General features: G+C 41.9%; 1 protein-coding gene across 1 annotated transcript; it reads right to left on the bottom strand.

Moving 5' to 3' along the window:
- Nucleotides 1-12905: 12905 nt before the first annotated feature.
- Nucleotides 12906-22659, bottom strand: LOC116308263 (uncharacterized). The gene is made up of 5 exons (XM_089040631.1): nt 22389-22659; nt 22119-22291; nt 21771-22017; nt 13336-14137; nt 12906-13099 (listed from the first exon to the last, which is right to left on the bottom strand). Exons 1-5 carry the CDS (start codon nt 22657-22659, stop codon nt 13027-13029), a joined length of 1566 nt encoding a protein of 521 aa, XP_088896757.1. The 3' UTR covers nt 12906-13026.
- Nucleotides 22660-23605: the final 946 nt, after the last annotated feature.

The following is a 23605-nucleotide window of genomic DNA, read 5'->3' as shown; positions in this document are numbered from 1 at the left end:
ATGACCCTCAAACATAATATGCCAAACTATTCAGTAACTTTTGGAAAGTTTGACCCATTGGGATCTTTATTATGTGCCTCGGGCAAAACAATTACCGACACAGCCATACCTGTGAAATGGAAAGTCGCATCCTCTTACGAAGTCTATTGCGACTTGGTCAATAGTTACAGCAATGGGGAAAAGTCTTCTCTTATGTCCAAGTTTCTACCCAAAGGTAATCCATTTGACCCAGTAGAATACACTCCCATTTCTTTGAGCTATGATTTGTCTCATTTGGTAGAAAGCATAAACATCACCATTAAAGTGGACGGAGAGACGGTGGATTTCAACGGGCGAAAGATCAATCTTGTTTTGGAATTCATATAATGGGTCGAACAGAGGACAAACTTAAAAGGATTTACTATGGGCCCGAAGGCTATTGGAGAGGAGCGTCAGCTATCAAGAAACTCGCGACCGCGGCCAGGGTATCAGAAGAAACGGCTAAGAACTGGCTAAGAAAACAACTTAAAGAAAACTCTAAGAAAACCCTCTGGCAGGTTTATCTTCCCGTGCCCAAGTACATTCCCAGGCCCAGCTTCACCGTAAATGCCCCCAACGAGGTTCATCAGGCAGATTTGCTTTTCTTACCGCACGACAAGGTGAGAAGAAAGACCTATAAATACGCTTTGACCGTAGTTGATATCGCAAGCAGATACAAGGACGCCGAACCCATAACCAGCAAGGATTCTGGGGAAGTCGCAGAAGCCCTAGGTAGGATTTATAAGCGCGTCTTGAAATGGCCTAAGCTGCTGCAAGTGGATGCGGGGACGGAGTTCATGGGCGTGGTTACCAAGACCCTGAAAGACCACAGCACCAAGATTAGGAGAGCTGAAGCTGAGTACCACAGGGGTCAGAGCATCGTCGAAAGATTCAACAAGACCTTGGCCGAGCGTCTCTTTGGGTACCAGTATTGGAAAGAGCTGGAAGATCCGTCCAAACGCAACAGGGAATGGACTCAGAGGCTCCCCCGGGTCGTCGCGGCTTTGAACAACGAGGCGGCCAGGGCTACGGGAATGAAACCCAAGGATGCCATAAAAAAGAAACACGTGGAGCACAAGTCCTACGTCAGAAGTTCGAGGGCGGTCGGACTGAAGGAAAAAAAGCTCCCCCGCAACATAGTGGTCAGATACTCTCTATCAGCCGGGGGAACTCGAAGGTGGCAGTAAGAGAGCCACGGATCCTAACTGGTCCCTGAAAATGTATGAGATTTCGAAGTCCGTCACCAAGGAAGGGCAGCCCGTGTTGTATTACCTAGATGGCCCAAGTCGTGGATTTGTCAAGGAAGAGCTGCTCATAGTTCCCAAAGACTCAGAGTAGTGCTGCTCCACGCGCCCGATTGCACTCTAGGCATGTCAGTCTTACGTTACCTTTGCAATGGCCGCGCTTGTTGTTGATACGATCCACGGAGAACTGCTGATCGTCATTTGGGTCAAACCTCCATAGTAGAGGTATGTTACATTTTGCACACCTTGCCCCTTTCTTATAGACGTCGTCCACGCATAAGTCAAAGACATGACCCTTCTCTTCGTCGTGTCTTTTGTAGCGAAGGAGTTTCTTGGCAATGTTCTCCTTTGCTATGTCTTCTGGGGTGCGGTCGTAACGCAGTTGCGGCCCCCAGGCTCTTTTTAACTGTTTGGCATATTCTACGCGGCTTACGGCGGTGTAGATAAGGTTGCTCCAACACAGCCGCTGGTCTATGATCCATAAGGTTTCTTTTATGGTAAGCCCTTGCGCGCTGTGGACTGTCATGCAATAGCCCAAGCGCCAATCTGGATGGGAGGTTATTTTTTCCACCTTTTCTATGGGTACCCAGGCTTTATCGTGCGTTACCGCATTTTGCAGTTGGATGTCGGTACCGGGTACGCAGACGTCGTGGCGCTGCATGCGGGTGTCGTGGGGTTTATAACAAACGGGTACGGGATGCGTAGGAAAGCGCTCTTGGTGTATTTTGAGTAAGTCTTTCTGTATGCGAGATTGTGCCGCGCGCTTACTACTTAGCACCAGATCCTTAGGGTGCCAGGCGTATAGAAAGTCCTCGTACTTTTTCGCTCGTACGCGTTTGCGCAGTGTCTTGCATTGCTCGGCATCACTAAGGCCCCTTAATTCCGCTTTCAGGTTCCTTACTTGATCCTTGCTGCGGTAGTCGGTGTTAATTTCCTCCGCATGGTCTACGAAATCTTTCAGCCATTCGTGGGGCATTTCTCCGGCTATTGGAGGAGGCTGGCAGGGATCTCCGGCGAATATTACTTGACACTTTCCACGGAGGAATTCTACGAATTCTTTGAGGATTTCTAAAGGAACGGTGCAAATCTCATCCCAAAGTATTACTGGTGGTACGTCGTAGATAGCTTCCGGTACCCACTTTTGACCATTCCAACGGAAGAAGCTGTGGTAGGTTTGTGCGTCGTGGCCCATTTCGCAGAGTCCTCGTTCTAAACGGTGCGTTGGCGTTAGCACCTTTATCTTAGGAAAGAGTTCTAACACACGCGTCGTCTTACCGCTGCCTCCCGTACCGTAGAGGTAAGAGAAGCGTTGGTAAGAGATTGGGTCCGCAACTGAAGGTAGGGGGTCCGCGGTGGGGGTTGCGGAACCACGGGTGTGTTCTCCGTGGTATTCTACGCGTTCCCTCCAAGCTTTGATCTCTTCGTCTTTGACGCGCCATTGACCACTTTCCGCCAACTCGTCTTTTGTGTAGAATTCCTTCATCTTTTCCAGCACGCTAGGCTTTACGTATAAGGAATCCGTGGCTACGCGGGGGATATCTTCTTTGTCGAACCGCAGGAGCATCGCTAATAGGTTAATGTGCGCATATGCGAGCATGCTGCCACGCAGATGGTAATACTGCGGTCGATGGTCCTGGTAGTAGCATAAAGCATTCCATTTGCGTTCTTTTGGCTCGGCTTCTATGAAATAGTCCCACTTCTCCACGGACACCATCGTTCCTTGGTCATGGCACGCTTGATGAGGAAACTTAACTCACCCTCGTCCGTTATTAGGCGTCGCTGCATATGTTTTTCACCCTCCTTAGCACCTTGCGTGAACTTTCCTATGACAATCCTCGCGGTGGGGTTGTGTTCTGGTAACCATTTAGTGAAGGCGCTATGGCAAAGTATGGCTTCGTGCGCGGTGTAGGTGAGTAGTTTACGTTCTTCGAGGAACTTTAACAACGGTACGGGTATCCATTCTTTCTCTTGTAGATGCTTTCCGTACCATGCGTAAATTATGGGATGTAAGTCTTTAGCCAACTTCCAAGATGTTAGCCTGACGAACCCCGTTACTGGCGCATCGTAGGTGCCGTCTAAGGACACCCTAAAGAATTGCGAGTCTGGATGCCCGTATCTGTCATGATACTCCTTACAATCTCCCAGGCCTTTGAAGCTGGCAGGATAGCAATGCTTCATGTCTAAGGAGACGTATTCGTCTTCGTCGTACTCCATATTCCAAAGACCTCCATGACCGTGTTCTACGCACGCTTTGGAGATATCTTTGAACTCTTTTGGGGTAGGTCTCCAGCCGTTTCTCTTCTTGGCCGCCAAGAAGTCTAAGCTGCGGGAGCTAAGCACTTCATCTGAGAAGTCTTCCCCAAGGGTTTCGCAGGCGCTTTGGATGCGCCGGTGTTCGATTTCGGGGCGGTAAAGAGTACCATCTTGCGTCATAAACTGACTTCCTTCGGGATCCATCAGCCAAACGGAGTTCTCATGGATTAAGTCTACCAATGGGGAAGTTTCATAGACCTTAGTCTCTTTCTTTCGCGGGAATCGAAGTTCTCGCCAAGCGTGTCCGTTATGCTGGTAGATGACTATAGGAGCACCTCTGCCGCCGTATTTATGTGTCCCAGGGTAAATGTACCCGTCTGTGATATCTTTTACGTGTATGCGCCTTTCTAAGGCAGTTTCTAATTTTTTGATGTTGTCTATCGTTGCTCCGGCCCTACGAGTAGCATCTTCCCATTTTCTGATGGCTTCTCTTCTTTTCAACGTAAGCTTACCACCACGAGAGGAATCCTCAAAGAACTCCCTCACCAACTTACCCACGCAGTTACCAGGATGCCGCATTGGCTTAAGCTTTTTAACATCCGGCTTCTTGATCTCATAAGCAGCATAAATAACTACGGTGACTGGATAGGCAACTTCGTAGAACAACATGTCGATGCCTACCAACGCTCCGGGGCGGGTGTGCTTGTTTAAGACAAACAGGTTCTGCTTACCAGACGCCCGGATAGGATTGCGGCCCCTTTCTATTACCCAGTCACCATCTAAATACTTTATGAAAGTCAATTCTAAACGGTAATCGCCTTCAGGAATTAAGTCAATTATCTTTTCAGCCCTTGCGTCGTCCATAGTCTCGTCCGTATCTCCTTCCATAAAAGTCGTGAAGGCGAAGTCAGCATCTAAACGATCCAACACCTGGGTTCGCAGCTTGCGTACAGTTTTGTTTTGAATGCTTTGGATGGCGTCCATCTATATCTAGGAAATATTTTAACCCTCGTTTGCGACACAAATATTTTAACCTTCGCACAGCAGCAGTAAGGGAATCATCGCGCGGGTAATACCCGATGCGGACGCACACATTTAGAGGGGCCTGAAACGCAGGTAATACCCGTGAAATTCGATGTTTGGTGATTTGGATTCCGCGAGTCCCCCTTACTGCTGCTTAATAAGCCTTCCCTTAGAATAGTTTCCGTAAACCCTTAATAAATAATGAATAATAATAAGACTCCTTTCAAAATAGTTTCCGGGGCCCTAATAAGATCTTAATAATAATAAGGGATTCCTTCAAAATAGTTTCTGATATATGATAGCCTACGCAGCAGCATTCCTTGGAGGATTACTAATTACCCTAAGTATATATGGACTGTATTACATGCGAACCCCCTGCAGACTGCATCGTTAAAAAAGAGTCGCCGACCCTCATCGTCGACGAACCCCACTTAAACGACGCTTTAGGCACGCCTAACCACATAGAGGCGAAGGAAGGACGCACTTTGCGACGTCAAAGGCCCAGCGGCCATCCTTCTTACCATACGACCTCAGATGCGTAAACTCCTGTCCTTCGATGACGTATCGGACGCGATCCGGCGCCCACAGGCTGTACGTGACACCCTCATGCGCCAATAACAACCGTAGCCTGTCTTCAAAGGCTACGTAATTTTTTATTTCATACGTAACACCCTCCTTTAAGTCTCTCCAGTGTATCTGCCTTACAGCCTCAAACGTCATATATTCTATGAAATATCTTTAAATGCGTCCTTAAAGTGTCCGTGGTCTTAAAACGCTTGCAGCACCACCTACATGGTAAACGCATTCCTTGTGCATACTCTGTGATGGCTCATTACTGATCATTACTTTATGACCATTCCTCTCATATTCGTGCAACAGGCGACGTTGATCCTCAGATAATACCCCATTACCTTTAGGAGTCTTCAGCTCTATGCAGAAACCATGGTATCGCATGTGTGCATTGAGGATTAACAAGTCGGGCTGACCGCGTTGATATCCTTTCTGCCAGCACTTTATGCGTTTGCCGTCCGAATCCTGCAGTTCGCCTAGACCAGGGGCCACGAGCATTTGGGGATAAAACCTGCGGATGTAGTCCACCACCTTTTTATGTAGGTCGAATTCATTCTCTATTTTGAAGACCAACTTGTTAGGACTGTCAAAACGCCGCTCTATTGCGTATCGACCGTCCTTAAGCAGCGCGGGTAGGACTTCCTCAAATACCCAATCGCGGAACTCTACGGCCCGAGGCAGTTTGGAGCTGAATATCAGTTCATACAAACCAGGCTCGGAGATAAACACGGAATGTGGCTGCATAGTAAGGGTGTCGCGATTCACGACCCCTTTTAACTCAGACAGTCTTTTCTTGTACTTATCCGAAACGTGCGTGATCAAAGCATCTCTAGCATTGGAATATTCCAACGCCGCGGCGACTTCCTTTCCCTTGAAGTACAGTTCATCGCCTTGCACTATGCATTGCAGTTTGGTGTTGTTGTTTTCAAAGACGCGTAACATGGTGTATTAGTCGAATATGTTAATATGCAACGCTCTTTAGCTGATTCATTTCTACGCTTAGCTGCGCGTCAGACACGACAAAGACGTAGCAGTTTATCTTAGTCGAATCGCTGGCATGTTTGGTGCGCTTCATTTCCAAAGTAATACCGTCTTGAGTGTTTACAGCCGCAGACCCTGACCGTGCATAGATTCATCGTTGGTAGTGCGCATGTCAATCCACAGCGCGTATTTATCCGTGAAGAACTCCTTTGGGGCAATTTGGTCGCCAAACTTGCGCGCGACTTCCCGGTACGTATCCGCGGGCTTTATCCCTTGGGAGTAGACCTTGTTAGGCACTCCGTTAATACTAACGCCTACGTTGGTAATGTTAGGATTAAAGAATACCTCAGAGTCACGCAAGCCTGCGGTGTATGTCTTTGCGAACAGCAACATTAACCCCGTAAGGCTGCGCCTGGGAAGATTAATGCATTGGTTGATAACCTCTTCGACGTTGTTCGTAAAGCTGAACGTCTTGTACATTACTACGTGATCGTAAAGAAAAGCCTTCCCTGCACTGTATTCCATGCCGGCGCTACGGGCCAGCTCTTCGCTGTACATCGTTTCGTACTGCAGCTCTAAGTTAGTAACGGAGTATGGGTGGACGGCTGCGGAACTTACGTCCTTTCCTTGCAGGATGTTCGTAGGGTCTGCTAGGGTCACTTCAAACTGTAGTTCACTTAGCTGCCTTGGGTAGTATGCGCCGTGGTTCGTGATAACTTCGAAGTCCAACGGGATAGCATATTTAGTACCGTAGGCCGCCTTTATTTCGTCTTCTCCTGAGGTGCCAGAGGCTGCGCTTCTTACCTTACGTATGGCTGCGCTTGCGATTCCTTGTTCTATCCTTTGCGCGCGGTCGAAGGCCGTCAGCCACAAATCTTTGTACGTGGTGTACAGATCGTACCTGTTCAAATCCAAGAGGGATTCCCCGGCGAACTTGATTCTCATCTTAGAGACGATGTTCCTGCCTACGTTATTGACGACATGACGCGCGTCTGCGGTATCTGGCTGCACCGCTAGGTCAAACCTTAACACCAGCGTGCCGTGTACCAATACTAGGTTATCCGTTAGGCGGGGCACGCCTACGTACAAGGTTTCTCCTGGTATTGCGCTGCTGGGGGTAAAGGTGACCCGGTGAAAGGTGCGTTCTGCCTTTAGTCCGCCAACCTGCTTAGGTAATACGTTGGGGTTTAACTTTGAGCTTATCATATATAATGGAAGTAGAAGGAACGGATTTTCACCCCCTTACCGAAGAAGGCCAAGTCGATATTAACGATGAAGAATTTGACGCATGGACTAAAGGCGCGGAGACCGACCCCCTAATCTACGACATGGCCCTAGAAAACACGTACGGTGGTAGGTGGAAAAGCTTCAAGACCTCCTTGAATCGCATGTGGCAATCAAGGAACCGCGGCAGCCCCGTCCCTGAGCACTTGGAACTTCAAAATATAGACGAGCAGGGAGCAACCGCGCGGGAAACCGTAGAGTGGGCAAAGCAAGAGCTACGGATGCGCTATCCCCATTTCGAGGCTGACGATATAAAGCTCACAGAACGCGGAAACAAAGTCCTCATAAGCGTCAGAGACATGAGATATCCCAACGCTAACCGTTGGACCAGGCCGCGAGTCCTCTTCGACGATAGTGGCTCAGTCAAGGTCAACGTGGAGAGATTAAGGGGCTTTCAAGAGGCTACCCGAAGTGCGCTAGAAAGGTTGGAAACCCTGAACAAAAGGGTTGCGTTAGAAAAACGCGCCGAGGGGCTACAAGAAACGTTGGAAGAAAGGGAAGCAGATTACATGAGACAAAACCGACTACTTCTCGATGCCCAAATAGAGAACTTGACGACAAAATCAGCTAATAGTACAAATGAGAGAACAAGGTTGTATTTTTTCTCGCCTGTGTAAGTCGTATAGACACAACCTACTCCAGCTACGTAGGGGTTGTTCATCGCCATATATAATAACTCAGACCAATGCTTGCGGTGGCTAAGCCGGCTTTTAGTAAGTTATGTTCATATTCCTCGGGTATCGTAGGCAGGACCTTCTTTGGTGTCACGTATTCCTTTTTTGATGGTTTTTCTACGTGTTCCTTTTTTGGCTTCTCTACGAAGTGAGGAATGCCCTTGGTCATGTCAGAGTTCACGTCATTCACCCCAAACTTCATATCCTTAGTAGCTCGCTGCAGCTTGTTGTTATAACCCACGACGGAATTAGTGTTGATGACCAAATTACTTGGCATTAACCAACAACCAGGACTCAAGGCGTAATCTAACCGCACTTTGGATTGCTGCACCGCTAATTGATATCTCTGCACCGACTTGGATATGTCATTTTCTATTATTGCGGACTCAAATAAAGTTAGGAATTCCTGTTGCGTTTCCTGTGAAGCACCTTGGGATCCAACAATGGGGCTGCGGGTATTTACCTGCGCTCCTAAGATGCAGTACACGAATGCCTCTATGCTGCGGTTAATTCGAGCTAGGTTTCTTAGGCCTTTTCCTTTTAATAATACGAATGGATCCCATGGACTGGGGTAAATCGTCTCAATCTTCTCAATAAGATTAAGGTTCCACCTACTACCACCTAAATCTGCAAACTCTAACTTACCTGGGTATTTTTGATGATACGTGTCTGCGGGGTATGTTCCAGTCGGATGGTAAAGATAAATGATACCTAAACCATGCGTGGCACCCTCCCAATAACGAAAGTCTCTTTGCTGCGGCTTAAACTCATGCCTTTCTAGGGCAGCGGAATCGTAATGGTTATTCATTCTATTAAAAAGCTTCTCTCCCGGTAATGGCATGTTAAGCTCCTTTAATAGGCGGCGCATAGTAAAAGCCACGTGGAACCTTAGAAAAGCAGTGTTAAACATATCCACGGCAACCCCACAGCCCTTCGTAGCCGCCCAAACTGCAAAGTTTAACTGCTGCGTCCAATATTTAAAGTTAGGTCCCTTTAACCATTCTCTGGCTTCTTTTCCTAAAGTGTGCGTAATATTGAAATCCTTAAAGATATTCCTTACTACTACGTCAAACGTTTGCTTACCCACTGGAATCTTCAAATGTGTTACTATTTTATCAAAGTCGTTTACACCACCTTCAGCATCGTAAAATGGGTAATCCTGGTTGGTTATTAATAGATTCTTTGGAAAATTAGGTAGCCTTTCTTTAACATAACCGGGCGATAAAATTTTAGGATGCTTGGTGGTCGCCTTTGGCTCCAAGTCCGCATTGCTGTACATCCTGGAGCCGTTAAAGTAAATCCCATCGGGTCTTCTTTCGAACTTATACTAGGGTCTGCATGCGGAAACATCTTCCTAAATGCTCTCCAATTCCAGTAATCCCGGTTGTCATGATGTGGCTGCTCCTCAATGTCATTCCCAAAAGCGTCGTACATTAGTATATATAATGGATGTTATAGCATCAGCACCTCCACTTTATCCTGAACTTCCTAAGGAACCTAACGAAATGAATGCCGAAAACTTCAGGCTCAATAAAGCAAATTTAATCCTGGCTTACTTGGAAGGGCAGACAAAACACTACGAAAAAGTTAGGAAGAAATACGTCAGAGCCCGGAGTACGCTACATAAGATTGCAATAACTTCAGGATCCATATCTGTCGTGTTAACGGGCTCCGGCGTTGCTACTTCCCTTACTGGACCGGGAATAATTGTTGGAGTTCCTTTGGCCGGCGTTGGGGCAGCCTGTGGTATTATTTCTGCCGTTGCTACGGGCATTATGAAACAGTTGTCTAGCAAAATATCCAAGCATGACACGACAATAGCTCTGTCAAGGGCTTAAGTAAATACTATTACCGATCTTGTCTCAAAGGCTTTGCGTGACAGAAAGATAGACGACGTAGAATTCTCGCTTATCTTAGCCGAAGAGGAAAAGTACGAGAAATTAAAGTCGGACATAAGGAACAAAAAAACAGTCGTAAAAGATCTTTCCGAGGAATCTCGCAAAAAGATCTACCAGGAGGCAAAAGAGGAGCTTCAAAGAAAACTCGCTCAACCCCGCGATGGGGGGTTTCGCGAGGAAAAGTTGGAAAAGTCAGGGGGTGTCTCGGGACGCTGTCCGGAGTTCACCCTCTGGTGGGTCGTAAGAAAGATATATGCAAAAAACCCCACTGGGGATAGCTTGGTGTTCTGCGCGATGCATTCCCCAGTGGGGTTTCTGGCAAAACAAACGCCAGTTTTGCATTTTTATTTTCTTGGAATCCATCCCAACAGGGGGTTGGGGTCAATTTCGTGAAATATTTTTATAGATTACGTCAGGATAATAAGGAATATCCTTATCCAACCGACAAAACATCCACTCGGCTTTTGTCATATCAGAAACCTCGGGAATAGACTTACCGGTAATTTCAGACAAAAGATAGGGAATAGCTTTGTAATATTTCCCTAGCTTTAATTTTTTCAATGTCTTCCGTAGACTTTGTGGGGTTGGCCCTTCTAAGTGGTCTATGATTTTCTCCTTTACTTCGTTGTCTAAATATACCGGTCGAAGACCTTGGATATGACTCATCCAGTCTCTAAAGTATTTTATTCTCTTATAAGGTGTTTTCTTACGACCTCCATTGGCGTAATACTGCTCTCTGGTAGCATTTGGTACGGCATTACGAATATTCTTACCACACTCGTAACACTGTGCTGACGTGTCATCTTCTATTTGCATTTTCTTACCACAACACCAGAAACCCTTGGGCTTGGGTATGTTAACTTTGGATCTTATGCAAATTATACAGAAGTCATTGGTGAACTTTTTACATTCATGCATATATAAGACAAATATCTTAACTCAGTAATGCGAACAGACACATAGGGACCTTACGGGTAATACCCACGGCGGACGCACGTACGTGAGCGCGGGTAATACCCATGTAATTCCGGGGGGTGGCCGCGGGTCCCCCTTACTGCTGCTTCTTTGACTACATGAAAGTTTTTTTAAATTGTTTTTGGTCTATAGCTTGTCCTAAAGCGATTTTTTTCTTTTTTTCTCCCCTAAAAAAACTCGTTCCCAGTCCTCAACTCGTTTCTAAAGTGGCCAATAGCTGGCCATGATTTCCCGTGTGTAAATGATTTGCTGTTTATTCGATTACGTCACTTCGTCAATTACTATTAGCGTAGTATAATGTTTCAGCCTCGTGGCTTTAGATTGAATACTGTACGGGAGGAAAGAGGTATGTACTTTGTTATCCTTCTTATTTTCCCCCCTTTTATATCAAATATATAGTGTTGCATGATCATTTACAATCACCTATACCTGATTACGGAAGAAACCCATCAATATCTTTAGATTCATACTTCAACGTATACAAATTTGTTATGATTTAAAGAACCAAACTTATACAATGTTACCAAAGTTTACGCATGTGATTCTAGCTTAGTAACCCGATTATAGTCGATTATAGTTAGTTATTTATGTCCTTTGTATTATGTTTTAGTTTTTACGTGATCCAACATTATTGCAATAAAGAATCGAGTGTGGATTACAGTGTTTAAGAGGGCGTCTCTGTAACAGCGTGCCACTCGATCTGGGCTCGAAAAATAGATTTCTTTTACATTCCTATCATCGAAAGTACTATCTATCCTCACTACAAAATTGCAGTTAGGATTGTTCTAAATTCTTTTTTCCACCCGCTATGCGAATTTTTGTCCATCGACCCCAAATCAGTGAAAGACGCTGATTTTCGAGGTCGGCCGAGGGCTACTTTCAAAGTCTGTTTTCTCGGGTTTCTCTGCACATAAAAGCTAATTTTTCTATCCAGAACATTAGTCTAGTGTAACTTCTGCATAAAAACAGTAATAGTTTTTTTTGGAATGCTCGAATTCTGAAAAATAATCCTAACTAATCGAGACTACTGAAAGCGTGACGTGGAAAGCTAAGATTATGAGACCTCGAATATTGCAAATTTCTCATTTGTGGCACCTAACCCAGCCCTAAAAAATCATTCAACCTTGAGATAAGAAGCTATTTTATAGATGTGTGCAATGAAATTTGCGGCACATTGCGTTTCTACGAAATAAGTTAAGTTTCAAATTGTTCTATTTTCAGTTATTTCCTTGCTTGACACGACAGGCCGTTGGGTCTGTGACGGCTACTTCTTTGCTCATTATCCTCAATACCATTACCTAAAATATAATATGATGAATTAAACCTTAACTTTACAATATTTGTTCCAATATGAAAGAATTCAATGATCTAATGACATTTTCGAACTCCATATACTATCATTTTGTCGAAAAACACTTTGCAGTCTTGACTGTTCTTCGGCTGAGATGACGATTTTTGCAACAGGTGCAAACAAACGTATGAATTCATTTATAACTACAGAAGGAGTGATTGTGAAAATTATGATCATATAGGGGCGGCGGTTCGGAAGTGGAGGTTGCGGGTACTGGCTCCTCCAATTTAATAATTTTGAAGATATAGAGCTACTCTGTAAATTGCTCATTTTTCTTAGAGAAACATTCAGCTCTCACTCTACCCGAGTAAGTTCAACTACTTTGAAGCCAAGCTATTATGGTTGCGTCTAAAGCATTCTTTCAAAATCTGTGATGGTTGATATTCCTGAAATCTTTGGTAGATTGTTCTTATTGATGTTTTTATTGGACGGCCTTTTCTTTTATTGTTGTTTTGCTGTATTATTATTATCAGCAGTAAACACGTTTGAATGCCAACCAGGTAAGCTAGATAGGGCGTAATTCCGTAACCTACCAGCATGACAGGATTAATAATATATACAATCACTTAAAACCAATTATTAATGTTCTCAAGATGCAGTTTAAATACTTGGAATGTTTGAAATGTCCTTAAGATGTGATTAATTTAAATGTTCTTGCAATGTTCACTGTGCAGCTTAATACCGCTTTCTGCATTCTAAGTAATACATCTTTGTATCTTGCTCCAAATATATTCTTCATCTCAGGCTCCATCTCTTTAGACCATCCTCCAAGAGCGTCCAAAATGAGGTTCACTTGCAAGATCGTGTATCCTGGGTGTTGTTTGGATTCTGCAAAATAGTGTATATAGTGTACATATGTAAATATTAATTACCATTATATAATAGTTTTATAATCATTATTCAATAGCCCTTTTCTTTTTTTTTTTCTTTTTTTCTTTTCCCCTTTTTTTCTCTCGAAGATATTAGCTTTGTAAGCTACTCTGAAATTCGAGGTTAAATAAAGTTTATGTATGTATGTATGTATGTATGTATGTTTTGTGAGCTCAAGTCTAAGTGCTCCATACTTCTTCGTCTTCTCTTTGTCTTTCTTTTCTCGGTTGTTAACCCACGGGCAGCTCACTTCCACCATGAGTACTTTCTTGTTATTGTGGTCGATGAAACGCGCGTCCACACGGTTAGATCGTACATACATGTGGTCAGCATATACAGGTACATCCCAGTATGCTTCAGCGTCAGTTGATTTGTAGAGTGGTTTGGGTTTGACATCAGAAAACCATGGGGGTGTACTATCAGCCAGTTTGAGATCTCTTAGCATCTCAAAGAAAAACACTTTCAAAGCAGCGTTGTGTCTATCCAGGTACTTGGACTGTGCTAGAGACGGACATCCAGCCAGTACATGTGCCAGACATTCGGAACCCTCGCCGCACATTCTGCATGTGACATTATTCTTGTCTGTTGTTCCCGTCTTGTAGGCGGAGTAGACTCTCGCTGGAGTTAGCTGTTCGTACAATTCCATAATGCCTGCAACACAATGGGTAGGAGCGCTTACCCACTTGTTAAGCCATGCAAAGCAACCTTCATGACTTAATTGATCATCCTGCCATCTTGCTTTCAGTAGACTTCCTTGCCAATGTTGATCTTCAACCTTCCCCACGAGTTTTTCATTTACAGCTTTCTTAAGGTGTTTCTTGATGTGCATTCCCTTGATCTTTATCTCCGGTTCTTCTAATGGGCTACATGACGGTTCAGGGGTATTTAGGTTCAGAGTTGTTCTCAGTTCCTGGGCAAATTTCTTTGCATCACTAATGAGAGAAGAGAATCCCTTGTCTGCAGCTCTTTCTTCTTCTTCTTCTTCTGCTTCTTCTTCTTCTTCTTCGTGTCAGTGTCAGTGTCAGTGTCAGTGTCAGTGTCAGTGTCAGTGTCAGTGTCAGTGTCAGTGTCAGTGTCAGTGTCAGTGTCAGTGTCAGTGTCAGTGTCAGTGTCAGTGTCAGTGTCAGTGTCATTATCATCGATCATCAAAAGAATATTTGCGCCTGGTGAGAAGGTTTGCAAAAGGTAAAGCAAAATACAGGGAAACTATGAAAACGTGGTCGCGTTTGCCGTTTGAGGGGAAAAAAAAAAGTCAATCTAAAACTCTCTAATGTTCAGCTTCCGCCATTGAAGGCAGAGATCTTGTTTCTTTGATATAGAAGTCGCATAGATCGTACGTGTCATAATGCACTAGTCAATTGAAACCCCCGCGGCTAGCCGGGCACTGAACGGGGGCGTGACGCGTTTTTGATGTGCTTTTAAGAGCATGATTGCACCCGGGGTTCGGGGATTTAACGAATGGTTTTCTCATCGGGGAATCGAGCGGGGATTTTTTAACGCTCGTTTGAATATGTAATAGCCTGGAAACAAGAGGTCGGCCATCTTGAAAAATACCAAAGAAGGCGTTGTGATTCCAAGCACAGGCAGCCCGTAGCCTAGTGCATAGCAGTATGTTCTACACAAAACACATGCTCAAACAAACTTATAGTAGTTTCTACCTATACACTTTTACACTGAACTCCACTGATCGGAACCTTTCTTAAAATTGTAGCCTTATAGGTTCTTATTATCCTTCTTTCGCGGGGGTCGGGGGGTGGGGGTTTCAATTGACTAGTGCATAATGGGGTGTTGCAGGCCAATGCTATCCTCAATTTCTTGTAACAGATTTACGTTCTGACTCTCGTATTACATCCTGAATGTCTTCCTCGTCCACCAAAGATCGTACATTTTGTTGAGGACTGGTCACGGAAATATCTCGTACTGTGGATTTTTTTCGCGAAGTGGAAAGACGCGAAAAGAATCCTGCAATCTGGGTCTTCGATAGCCCGATTCTACTCTTTCAAAGCTCCTTTCATTGTTCTCATTTCTCGCGCACCGCATTTCCGCGGCAACTTGTTCAGGGTCTGCTTCTCAACCAGTCCTCTCACCCAGGTCAAACTTCACCGTCAAATACGACCGCACATTTTCTGTAGAGCAGCTCCGGCTCTTGGTTTTAGAGCCCAGCCCATGTTAAGTGTTGAAGATGTCTCTTGAACAAGCGATATACTGTATAAGAAGCTTCGTCTGGTTCTCGGCGGAGCCCATCGTATATAGTTTCATTTCTCTCTGATAATTTAGCTCTTAGATATATATTCGTATTTGTAATTATGGTTATTTGTATTATATTAAAGATGTATATTTAAAAAAATATATTATGCATTGCTATTTTGTTTTATTTTTTTATTTTTGCAAGAGTCTTCAATTTAGACGTCCTAGTCTGACTCACATTCTGATTCAGTACAAAGACATATAGATTCAGTATTCCAAGTGCTACTAACATAAGAATAGAGTTGATCAATAACGCTGCTAACGCGGGCGAGTACATCCTTCACTTACAATGATATAAATAATATGTTACCTTTAACTAAAAAAAAATAGAAATATTCAGCTCTACAAACAAGAACACTTCTCATTTTTGGATCTCTTTAGTATGTTTCGAGATAAAGCGAAGATTTCTTTACTACAATTAAATAAACAAATAGCGATTGACCTCCCGACCACGAGATATTCAAATAAAAAAAATTACTGTGCGGTGAAATTTCAAAACATCTTATAGAAACACTATTAAATGAAGCCGTAGATCATTGAAATCTTTTATAATGGAACAAATATTGTAAAGTTAAGGTTTAATACATCATATTATATTTTAGGTAATGGTATTGAGGATAATGAGCAAAGAAGTAGCCGTCACAGACCCAACGGCCTGTCGTGTCACGCGAGGAAATAACTGAAAATAGAACAATTTGAAACTTAACTTATTTCGTAGAAACGCAATGTGCCGCAAATTTCATTGCACACATCTATAAAATAGCTTCTTATCTCAAGGTTGAATGATTTTTTAGGGCTGGGTTAGGTGCCACAAATGAGAAATTTGCAATATTCGAGGTCTCATAATCTTAGCTTTCCACGTCACGCTTTCAGTAGTCTCGATTAGTTAGGATTATTTTTCAGAATTCGAGCATTCCAAAAAAAACTATTACTGTTTTTATGCAGAAGTTACACTAGACTAATGTTCTGGATAGAAAAATTAGCTTTTATGTGCAGAGAAACCCGAGAAAACAGACTTTGAAAGTAGCCCTCGGCCGACCTCGAAAATCAGCGTCTTTCACTGATTTGGGGTCGATGGACAAAAATTCGCATAGCGGGTGGAAAAAAGAATTTAGAACAATTCTAACTGCAATTTTGTAGTGAGGATAGATAGTACTTTCGATGATAGGAATGTAAAAGAAATCTATTTTTCGAGCCCAGATCGAGTGGCACGCTGTTACAGAGACGCCCTCTTAAGCCTTTCTCCCCAAGCGGCGTAACCGCGGGTCTAGTTGACAGCAAGGGTGACCCCAAGCCGTTACACCACAGGTAGCCGAAGCTTGGTTTCTGTGGTGTCCTGTTATAAGGAAATGTATGGGGAATCATCACAAATTTCAATAAAATCATCAAAACGTGAAATAAAGCCTCGAAATTTTACCCTATCATTGAGAAATAGCACTTCTTTCGCTCTGCGTGGTTATTTTTTGAATTTAGCCCGTTTTAAGGATTTTTTTCCACACCAGTAAGAAATAAGAGAAGGTTGGAAACTCGGGATCCAAAAGCGAGCCATCACGAGTCTTTGAAACCTCGTACGTCTTCGAATTTTCTTTCCAGCGCCAAATTTTAGTCATGACCCTTCTCTCACATCCCTATAGAACCGAGAAAGTCGCATTAGAGATTAGTCTTCGCGTCTTTAAGCCATGAAATTTGGCTGTATTCACATACTACCTCGCTTGTTCTGACCCGTACTTGGAGCTCACTGTACACCAGTTCAACGGATTTCTTTCGGCAACCGACCCGAGGTCACGCCGGAAGTCTTCGTATCGTAAATGCGGATTCGATTTGGATATCGTATTTCTTCGAAATTATGGTGAGTGTATTTTTTAACGGCCTAAGATACAAAAGTATTTAACTTGTGATTTCGAAAATTATGGTGAGTGTATTTTTTAACGGCCTAAGATACAAAGGTATTCAACTTATGATTTCGAAAATTATGGTGAGTGTATTTTTTAACGGCCTAAGATACAAAAGTATTTAACTTATGATTTCGAAAATTATGGTGAGTGTATTTTTTAACAGCCTAAGATACAAAAGTATTCAACTTATGATTTCGAAAATTATGGTGAGTGTATTTTTTAACGGCCTAAGATACAAAAGTATTTAACTTATGATTTCGAAAATTATGGTGAGTGTAGTTTTTAACGGCCTAAGATACGAAAGTATTTAACTTATAATTTCGAAAATTATGGTGAGTGTATTTTTTAACGGCCTAAGATACAAAAGTATTTAACTTATAATTTCGAAGAAATACGATATCCAAATCGAATCCGCATTTACGATACGAAGACTTTCGGCGTGACCTCGGGTCGGCTGCCGAAAGAAATCCGTTGAACTGGTGTACAGTGAGCTCCAAGTACGGGTCAGAACAAGCGAGGTAGTATGTGAATACAGCCAAATTTCATGGCTTAAAGACGCGAAGACTAATCTCTAATGCGACTTTCTCGGTTCTATAGGGATGTGAGAGAAGGGTCATGACTAAAATTTGGCGCTGGAAAGAAAATTCGAAGACGTACGAGGTTTCAAAGACTCGTGATGGCTCGCTTTTGGATCCCGAGTTTCCAACCTTCTCTTATTTCTTACTGGTGTGGAAAAAAATCCTTAAAACGGGCTAAATTCAAAAAATAACCACGCAGAGCGAAAGAAGTGCTATTTCTCAATGATAGGGTAAAATTTCGAGGCTTTATTTCACGTTTTGATGATTTTATTGAAATTTGTGATGATTCCCCATACATTTCCTTATAACAGGACACCACAGAAACCAAGCTTGGGCTACCTGTGGTTACACTGTGTAATTTGAAAAAACTTTGTTTGCTTTATTATAATCGGTCTCTTGTTTCCACAAGGTGGCGTCGAAACTCGAAAGCGAACGTTACATAGACTGGCTACAAAACCTAAGTGCTTACTAAAGTAACAGCGAAACTTTTCTAGCTAAAAGACTGAAGAAGTTCAGGAGACGTTTTCGAACAACTCTATCGTATTTAAAACAGAAAGAGAAACGATTGGAGTAGGTAAGACCCGCTTTGGAACATTTCCAGCTTTGCCTTCACGACACTACGCGTATATAAGCCATAAATATCCCACTTTTTGCCCATATCCAATGTTATAAAATTTTCATATCTTCATCTTCACAGTCATGAAGTAATATTTTAGCTTAGTTGTTATTTAAGGATTATTTTTTGAAATCAATAATTTGATTTTCAAGACTGAATTTCTAGATGTGAAAGATATTTCTTGGAAGTAATTAATATTGATCTTTTCGTGGAATTCTGGTTTGTTTACACGTACTTCTTTGATCTATATATCTCTTCGTTCTGGCTGCTATTACACCTTTTATCTATTTTAGCCTTTAATTTCTTCGCCATTTATACATCGTGGCAAATACGTTTGCATATAACTGAATCACTGACCACATTTAGCGATAGTGATAGTTGCCACATTTCTCTGGAGCCCTTCCATTAGCAACTGCGTTCTATAGTGACCTAGAGCAATCCCTTGTCGTCTTGCCCCAGCCCGATCGTTCGTATGTTGTTGGATCTCTGGACGGCTGAGGTCGGCTTTGATTGCTGCTTTAAGTGAGCTAACTGCTATTCTCCTACGCAGCCGCTATTATGGAGGCAGTTACCTGAGTTTTTTTATACGTTTTAAAGTGATAAACAAAAATCGCTAATGATTGTTTTATTTCTCTTATTGTTCATTCGAATCATGCAAATGTTTGTCGAACCACGCTATAGAATATAACATTGACCCTCATGATTGTCCAAACGCATTATAGATTGTCAATGATTATGCTAATAGCACTAATGAATTTTCACTTTTGGGTAAATGATTGTCCATAAATGCAATTGTTTGTCATTTGGTGTTATTGAAGTTGAATTTCGCGCACAAGAAAATACAATCCGCGCATATGAATGTACAAACGCGCTATTGATTGTCCATTGATGCCTATGAATGTACACGCATATTCAAATATCGTTATTGAAAGTTGATCCGCGCTAATGATGTTACTTGTGGTGTTGATGAAAGTACATTACACGTTATTGATACAACTATTGGCACAAATGAATGTACATTTTCTCTTAATGAACAGCAAAAGGTGTACATTAAATCTCAAAAATACTGAAAGTTTGTCGACCTGTTCACTTCTCAAAACCTGCTGGCCGCAAAATATTATTTTAATTTCTGTAAGAACTACCTTTTATCTCTGCAGTACTCAAATATTATAGTCCTATACGAAGTCTAACTTTTGAGTTTTGATTTTTTTTCCTAAGCCATATTTTAGCCAACTGGCCGAAGTCGATTATCGATGGTCGGTAAAATTAAAATATCTAGATATAAATAAGTTCATATTTAACTTTAAGGCTACTCATCTTTGCGTAAGATATATGTCTACTATAATATGGAAGGATTTAGTGTTGTGATGATTTGTTATGGAATTACGAATTTTTAAACATCGCCCAAATTTCATGAATGAGAACTAGTCAAAATCACTAATTTGGCCCCCAAGAGGACCCCCCCCTGAAACTTTGCAAAAAAGCGCCGAGACACAAAACAAAATGTGTTTTGGAAATAACCTTGGAAGGGCACACTCACACACAAAGTTTGAAAGAAATCTGTTTTTTCACCCACAATGGTTATGAGGTTCTTACAGAGACACCCTCTTATTATCTAGTACTATTGTAGCCTGTGTATAAATTTGGATGGAAAGACTTGGGCAGAAAAAAAGTTATGACGCAGCTTGAAAATTCGATCCAAAATTTGAAGCATTTAATTAAGGTGTCTCGACTGGGTTTTGTTTGTGGGGTACTTTCGAAGTTTGAAGGGGAAATGCGTCGCTGCCAATAAGTTAATTTCAAATAAATTATTATGACATGTCTAGAGATAGATTCAAGTTTTAAATGATGTACAATAGTCCATTTCACGGTTACCTGGACGCCATCTTGGATTTGCACGAAAGCGAGGCTGACCTTGAGTCGTCTGGAAAGGTGTAGCAAGAACGTGTTCGCCAAAATTGATACTTAAGAGAATTATTATCTGAAACAAGGTTAATTATGCCGATCACCTTTAGGGGAAAACAACTTCTTTCGCTAGAAGATATCCAAGCACTAAAAGTCACTAATTGAAAGAGATTCTGCGGTCATATTCAGAGTCATGCTGTGGCATTAAGGCAGATTTAATTTTGAGAGTTTACGCTATCTTGATGAAGACGGTCCTTCCCAGAGTGACCACTGGAAAAAATTCAGGAATTAAGGCAACTACTTACAAAGATTACACTTTCGAAAGTGCAACAAAGGAAATTGAGCCAACTATGTGGTCGAAAGACTTGAGAAAACTGCCAAAAATGAACTTCCTACAGCTCTACGAGTACTTGGTAGTTAAAACATCAAAATATCGTCATATTGTGTTGAAAGCCACAAACTACAAAAAGCTCAAGTCGTACCAGTTCTTTTTTGAAGGACATATTCGTAGAATTGAGATCGCTGAGAATACAGGAGAGAACACATACGTAAAAGCAAATGTCATAGCTTCTATGAGGAAAAAATGCTATCAAGTTTTGGTAGAATTCTCAAAAGAGCACGACATCCAAAGGGCGACTTGCACCTGTCCGGCAGGGCTGAGCGGGGAAGGAAGAGGTAAATGCAATCATATAGGAGGACTTATTTTTGCGATAGAGGACTTCTCCCGAAAAGACCTACAAAAGCACCAAGAGCCATTGTCCTGTACTTCCCGTCTTTCAACGTGGGTGGTACCGAGGAATCAAAGCCAGCTGATCAAGTTCTGATCCGAAAAATCCAGTTTGGAAAGGAAAACATTCGTACTACCACAAAAGTTATTCGTCATGACCCCCGAGCAATGCATCAAAGACAGATAAACCAAGAAAATTACCACCCCAAGCCTCACTTACAAAGGTCACCTGTCCATTTGGGGATACTCCTACCAACAGTTTCCAGGTATTATGATGTTTGTACTGGGACCAAGTTTGGGACTGCGCAATCATTGTTGATGGTTTTTCTATAAAAACTTCTGTACAGTCTAACACTACTCTGGTGGTGGGATATTTGTTAAACTCTGCAGGCATATTTCTTCTCACAAGGTCTTGAGAAGGGAAAGGAAACAAAAGTTTCAGTTCATGACTTAAAAAGACAATCCAAGTATTACATATGCTTGAAGCTAATGACTGACTAACTCCGAATCTATCTGCAAGATCAGATAAAAACAATCCAACTCTTAATCTGACAAGAACCATGAATAGTTCATTCAAACCATCAAGTTTTCTGGTAGGACCAGGTTTCTTTTTTTCATTATTTTCATGATATCTTGTAGACAGCTTTAAATTTTTTTTCACCTTTCCAATACTGCAAATTCTGTACTTTAGGCTCAAGATATCTGTAGAAGGCTACTAGTGCATTATGATTTTCAAATCCTGTGTAAAACGAGATGGCGTTATCATCATCTTTATATTTTTCGAGAGAAAAATATTTGCTCTTGTGATACTGACATTCATCGTTTAATGACTGTACTTGTTTCTGAAGTCCATCTACTTGCATCCTCAGCTCATTTATGAGTTTTTCCTGAGAGTTTTCTTGGTAGCCCTAAAGGTAAATTGGAACACTAGTTATTAATCTCCAAAGCTCACAAAGTAAAGTGTGTAAAATTTATTGAGATGTAAGTTACATTGCCATAACACATTTACCTCCATATTATCGATGTTTTCCACTGGAACTTCAACATCCTCTTCGATATTACAACTAGTTACAATATCTTCAGTTCTTTTGTCCAGTGTCTCAACTTTTCTTGATTTAGGAAGTGCTCTTTTGTTGGTATCTTTAGGTTTACTCCATTGATGACCAAGCGATGGTTCCGCGTCTGCATGATGTAGATTTCAAAAACAATAATAAATCTTTTGCTTGATCCGGTTTGCTTATATCACCAAGAAAAAACGCAAGTTTACCTTTAAGCTTACCTTTTTTTAGTTTCTTGATCCCAGTTAATGTTTTATAAATGTCTTTTTCCGAAAAATGACTACTGCAAACCACTGTTAACCTCGTGATATAGAAACCATCATGGCCGTGCCGTCTCTTTATAAGATTACACCATCGATTTTGCTTTGATTTGTCACTCGGGAAAAAGAAAAAATTCAAGTCTGGATTCTTATTAAAAGCGTTGGTACAGCCATAGGCAGCACATTGCGGACCTACGCTTTTTCTCTCGTTTTTCAAACGTTTTGAGCTCATTTTTGCTTGAACAGTTACCGGAACTACAGTATAAACTTTTCAAGCCTTTCCAGACGACTCAAGGTCAGCCTCGCTTTCGTGCAAGTCCAAGATGGCGTCCAGGTAACCGTGAAATGGACTATTTATCATGATCGGAGTTACCATAGCAATACAGTGACGTCATGTCATTTTTTTATACATTCCATTTTTGGCGAAATCAGACGTTTGTTTTAAAAATTGTTTAACAGAACTTAAAGTTCATATGTTTGTCTTCAAGTTAACAAAGTTTCGAAGATTTGTATGGAAGCGTTTCGATATAATTGCCGTCGGAACTTTTGGGCAACAAAAATGTAAACAAACCTTTCCTTTCTGGACTTGGGAAAAGCTTTTTTTTGGGGTCATAGTGTTGTGTTACTATTCCACTAGTCCTTCTGAGAAATGGAAAGAAATCGCGTTATTCGATTTCGAAAAATATGATTTCAAGCCTAGTTAGTAAAGTTGTGCCTTTTGATATCTTGTCAAAGATTTCACTTGTCTTTACTAAAAACGGTTAAACTCAATAATCCGATGATGAATTCTTTAACTTCGAAGTCAGTTACTTTAGATAACGCATTTATATACCCTAAAGTTTCAAGTTCATTGAAATAATTTAAAACCGTCAAATAATATTCTCAATTCCGTAAACATTTGTATCCTAATTCTAAATATACGACCGCTTTCTTCGTTGCCCAAAAGTTCCGACGGCAATTATTTCGAAACGCTTCCATACGAATCTTCGAAACTTTGTTAACTTGAAGACAAATATATGCACTTTAAGTTCTGTTAAACAATTTTTAAAACAAACGTCTGATTTCGCCAAAAATGGAATGTATAAAAAAATGACATGACGTCACTGTATTGCTATGGTAACTCCGATCATGATAAATTGTATATCATGTAAAACTTGAATCTATCTCTAGACATGTCA

Source organism: Actinia tenebrosa, unplaced genomic scaffold (assembly GCF_029948245.1).
Source record: "Actinia tenebrosa isolate PJP-AT-01 unplaced genomic scaffold, QUT_ActTen_1.0 PGA_scaffold7__59_contigs__length_16204524, whole genome shotgun sequence".
NCBI classification, from domain to species: Eukaryota; Metazoa; Cnidaria; class Anthozoa; order Actiniaria; family Actiniidae; genus Actinia; species Actinia tenebrosa.
This window is presented reverse-complemented; position numbering and strand designations above follow the sequence as displayed.

Coding starts and splice junctions, on each gene's coding strand:
- LOC116308263 (XM_089040631.1), bottom strand. CDS start 22,659: ATGAGCTCAAAACGTTTGAAAAACGAGAGAAAAAGCGTAGGTCCGCAA. Junction 22,292..22,388: donor GATCAAGAAACTAAAAAAAG/GTAAGCTTAAAG, acceptor TACATCATGCAG/ACGCGGAACCATCGCTTGGT. Junction 22,018..22,118: donor AAAACATCGATAATATGGAG/GTAAATGTGTTA, acceptor ATTTACCTTTAG/GGCTACCAAGAAAACTCTCA.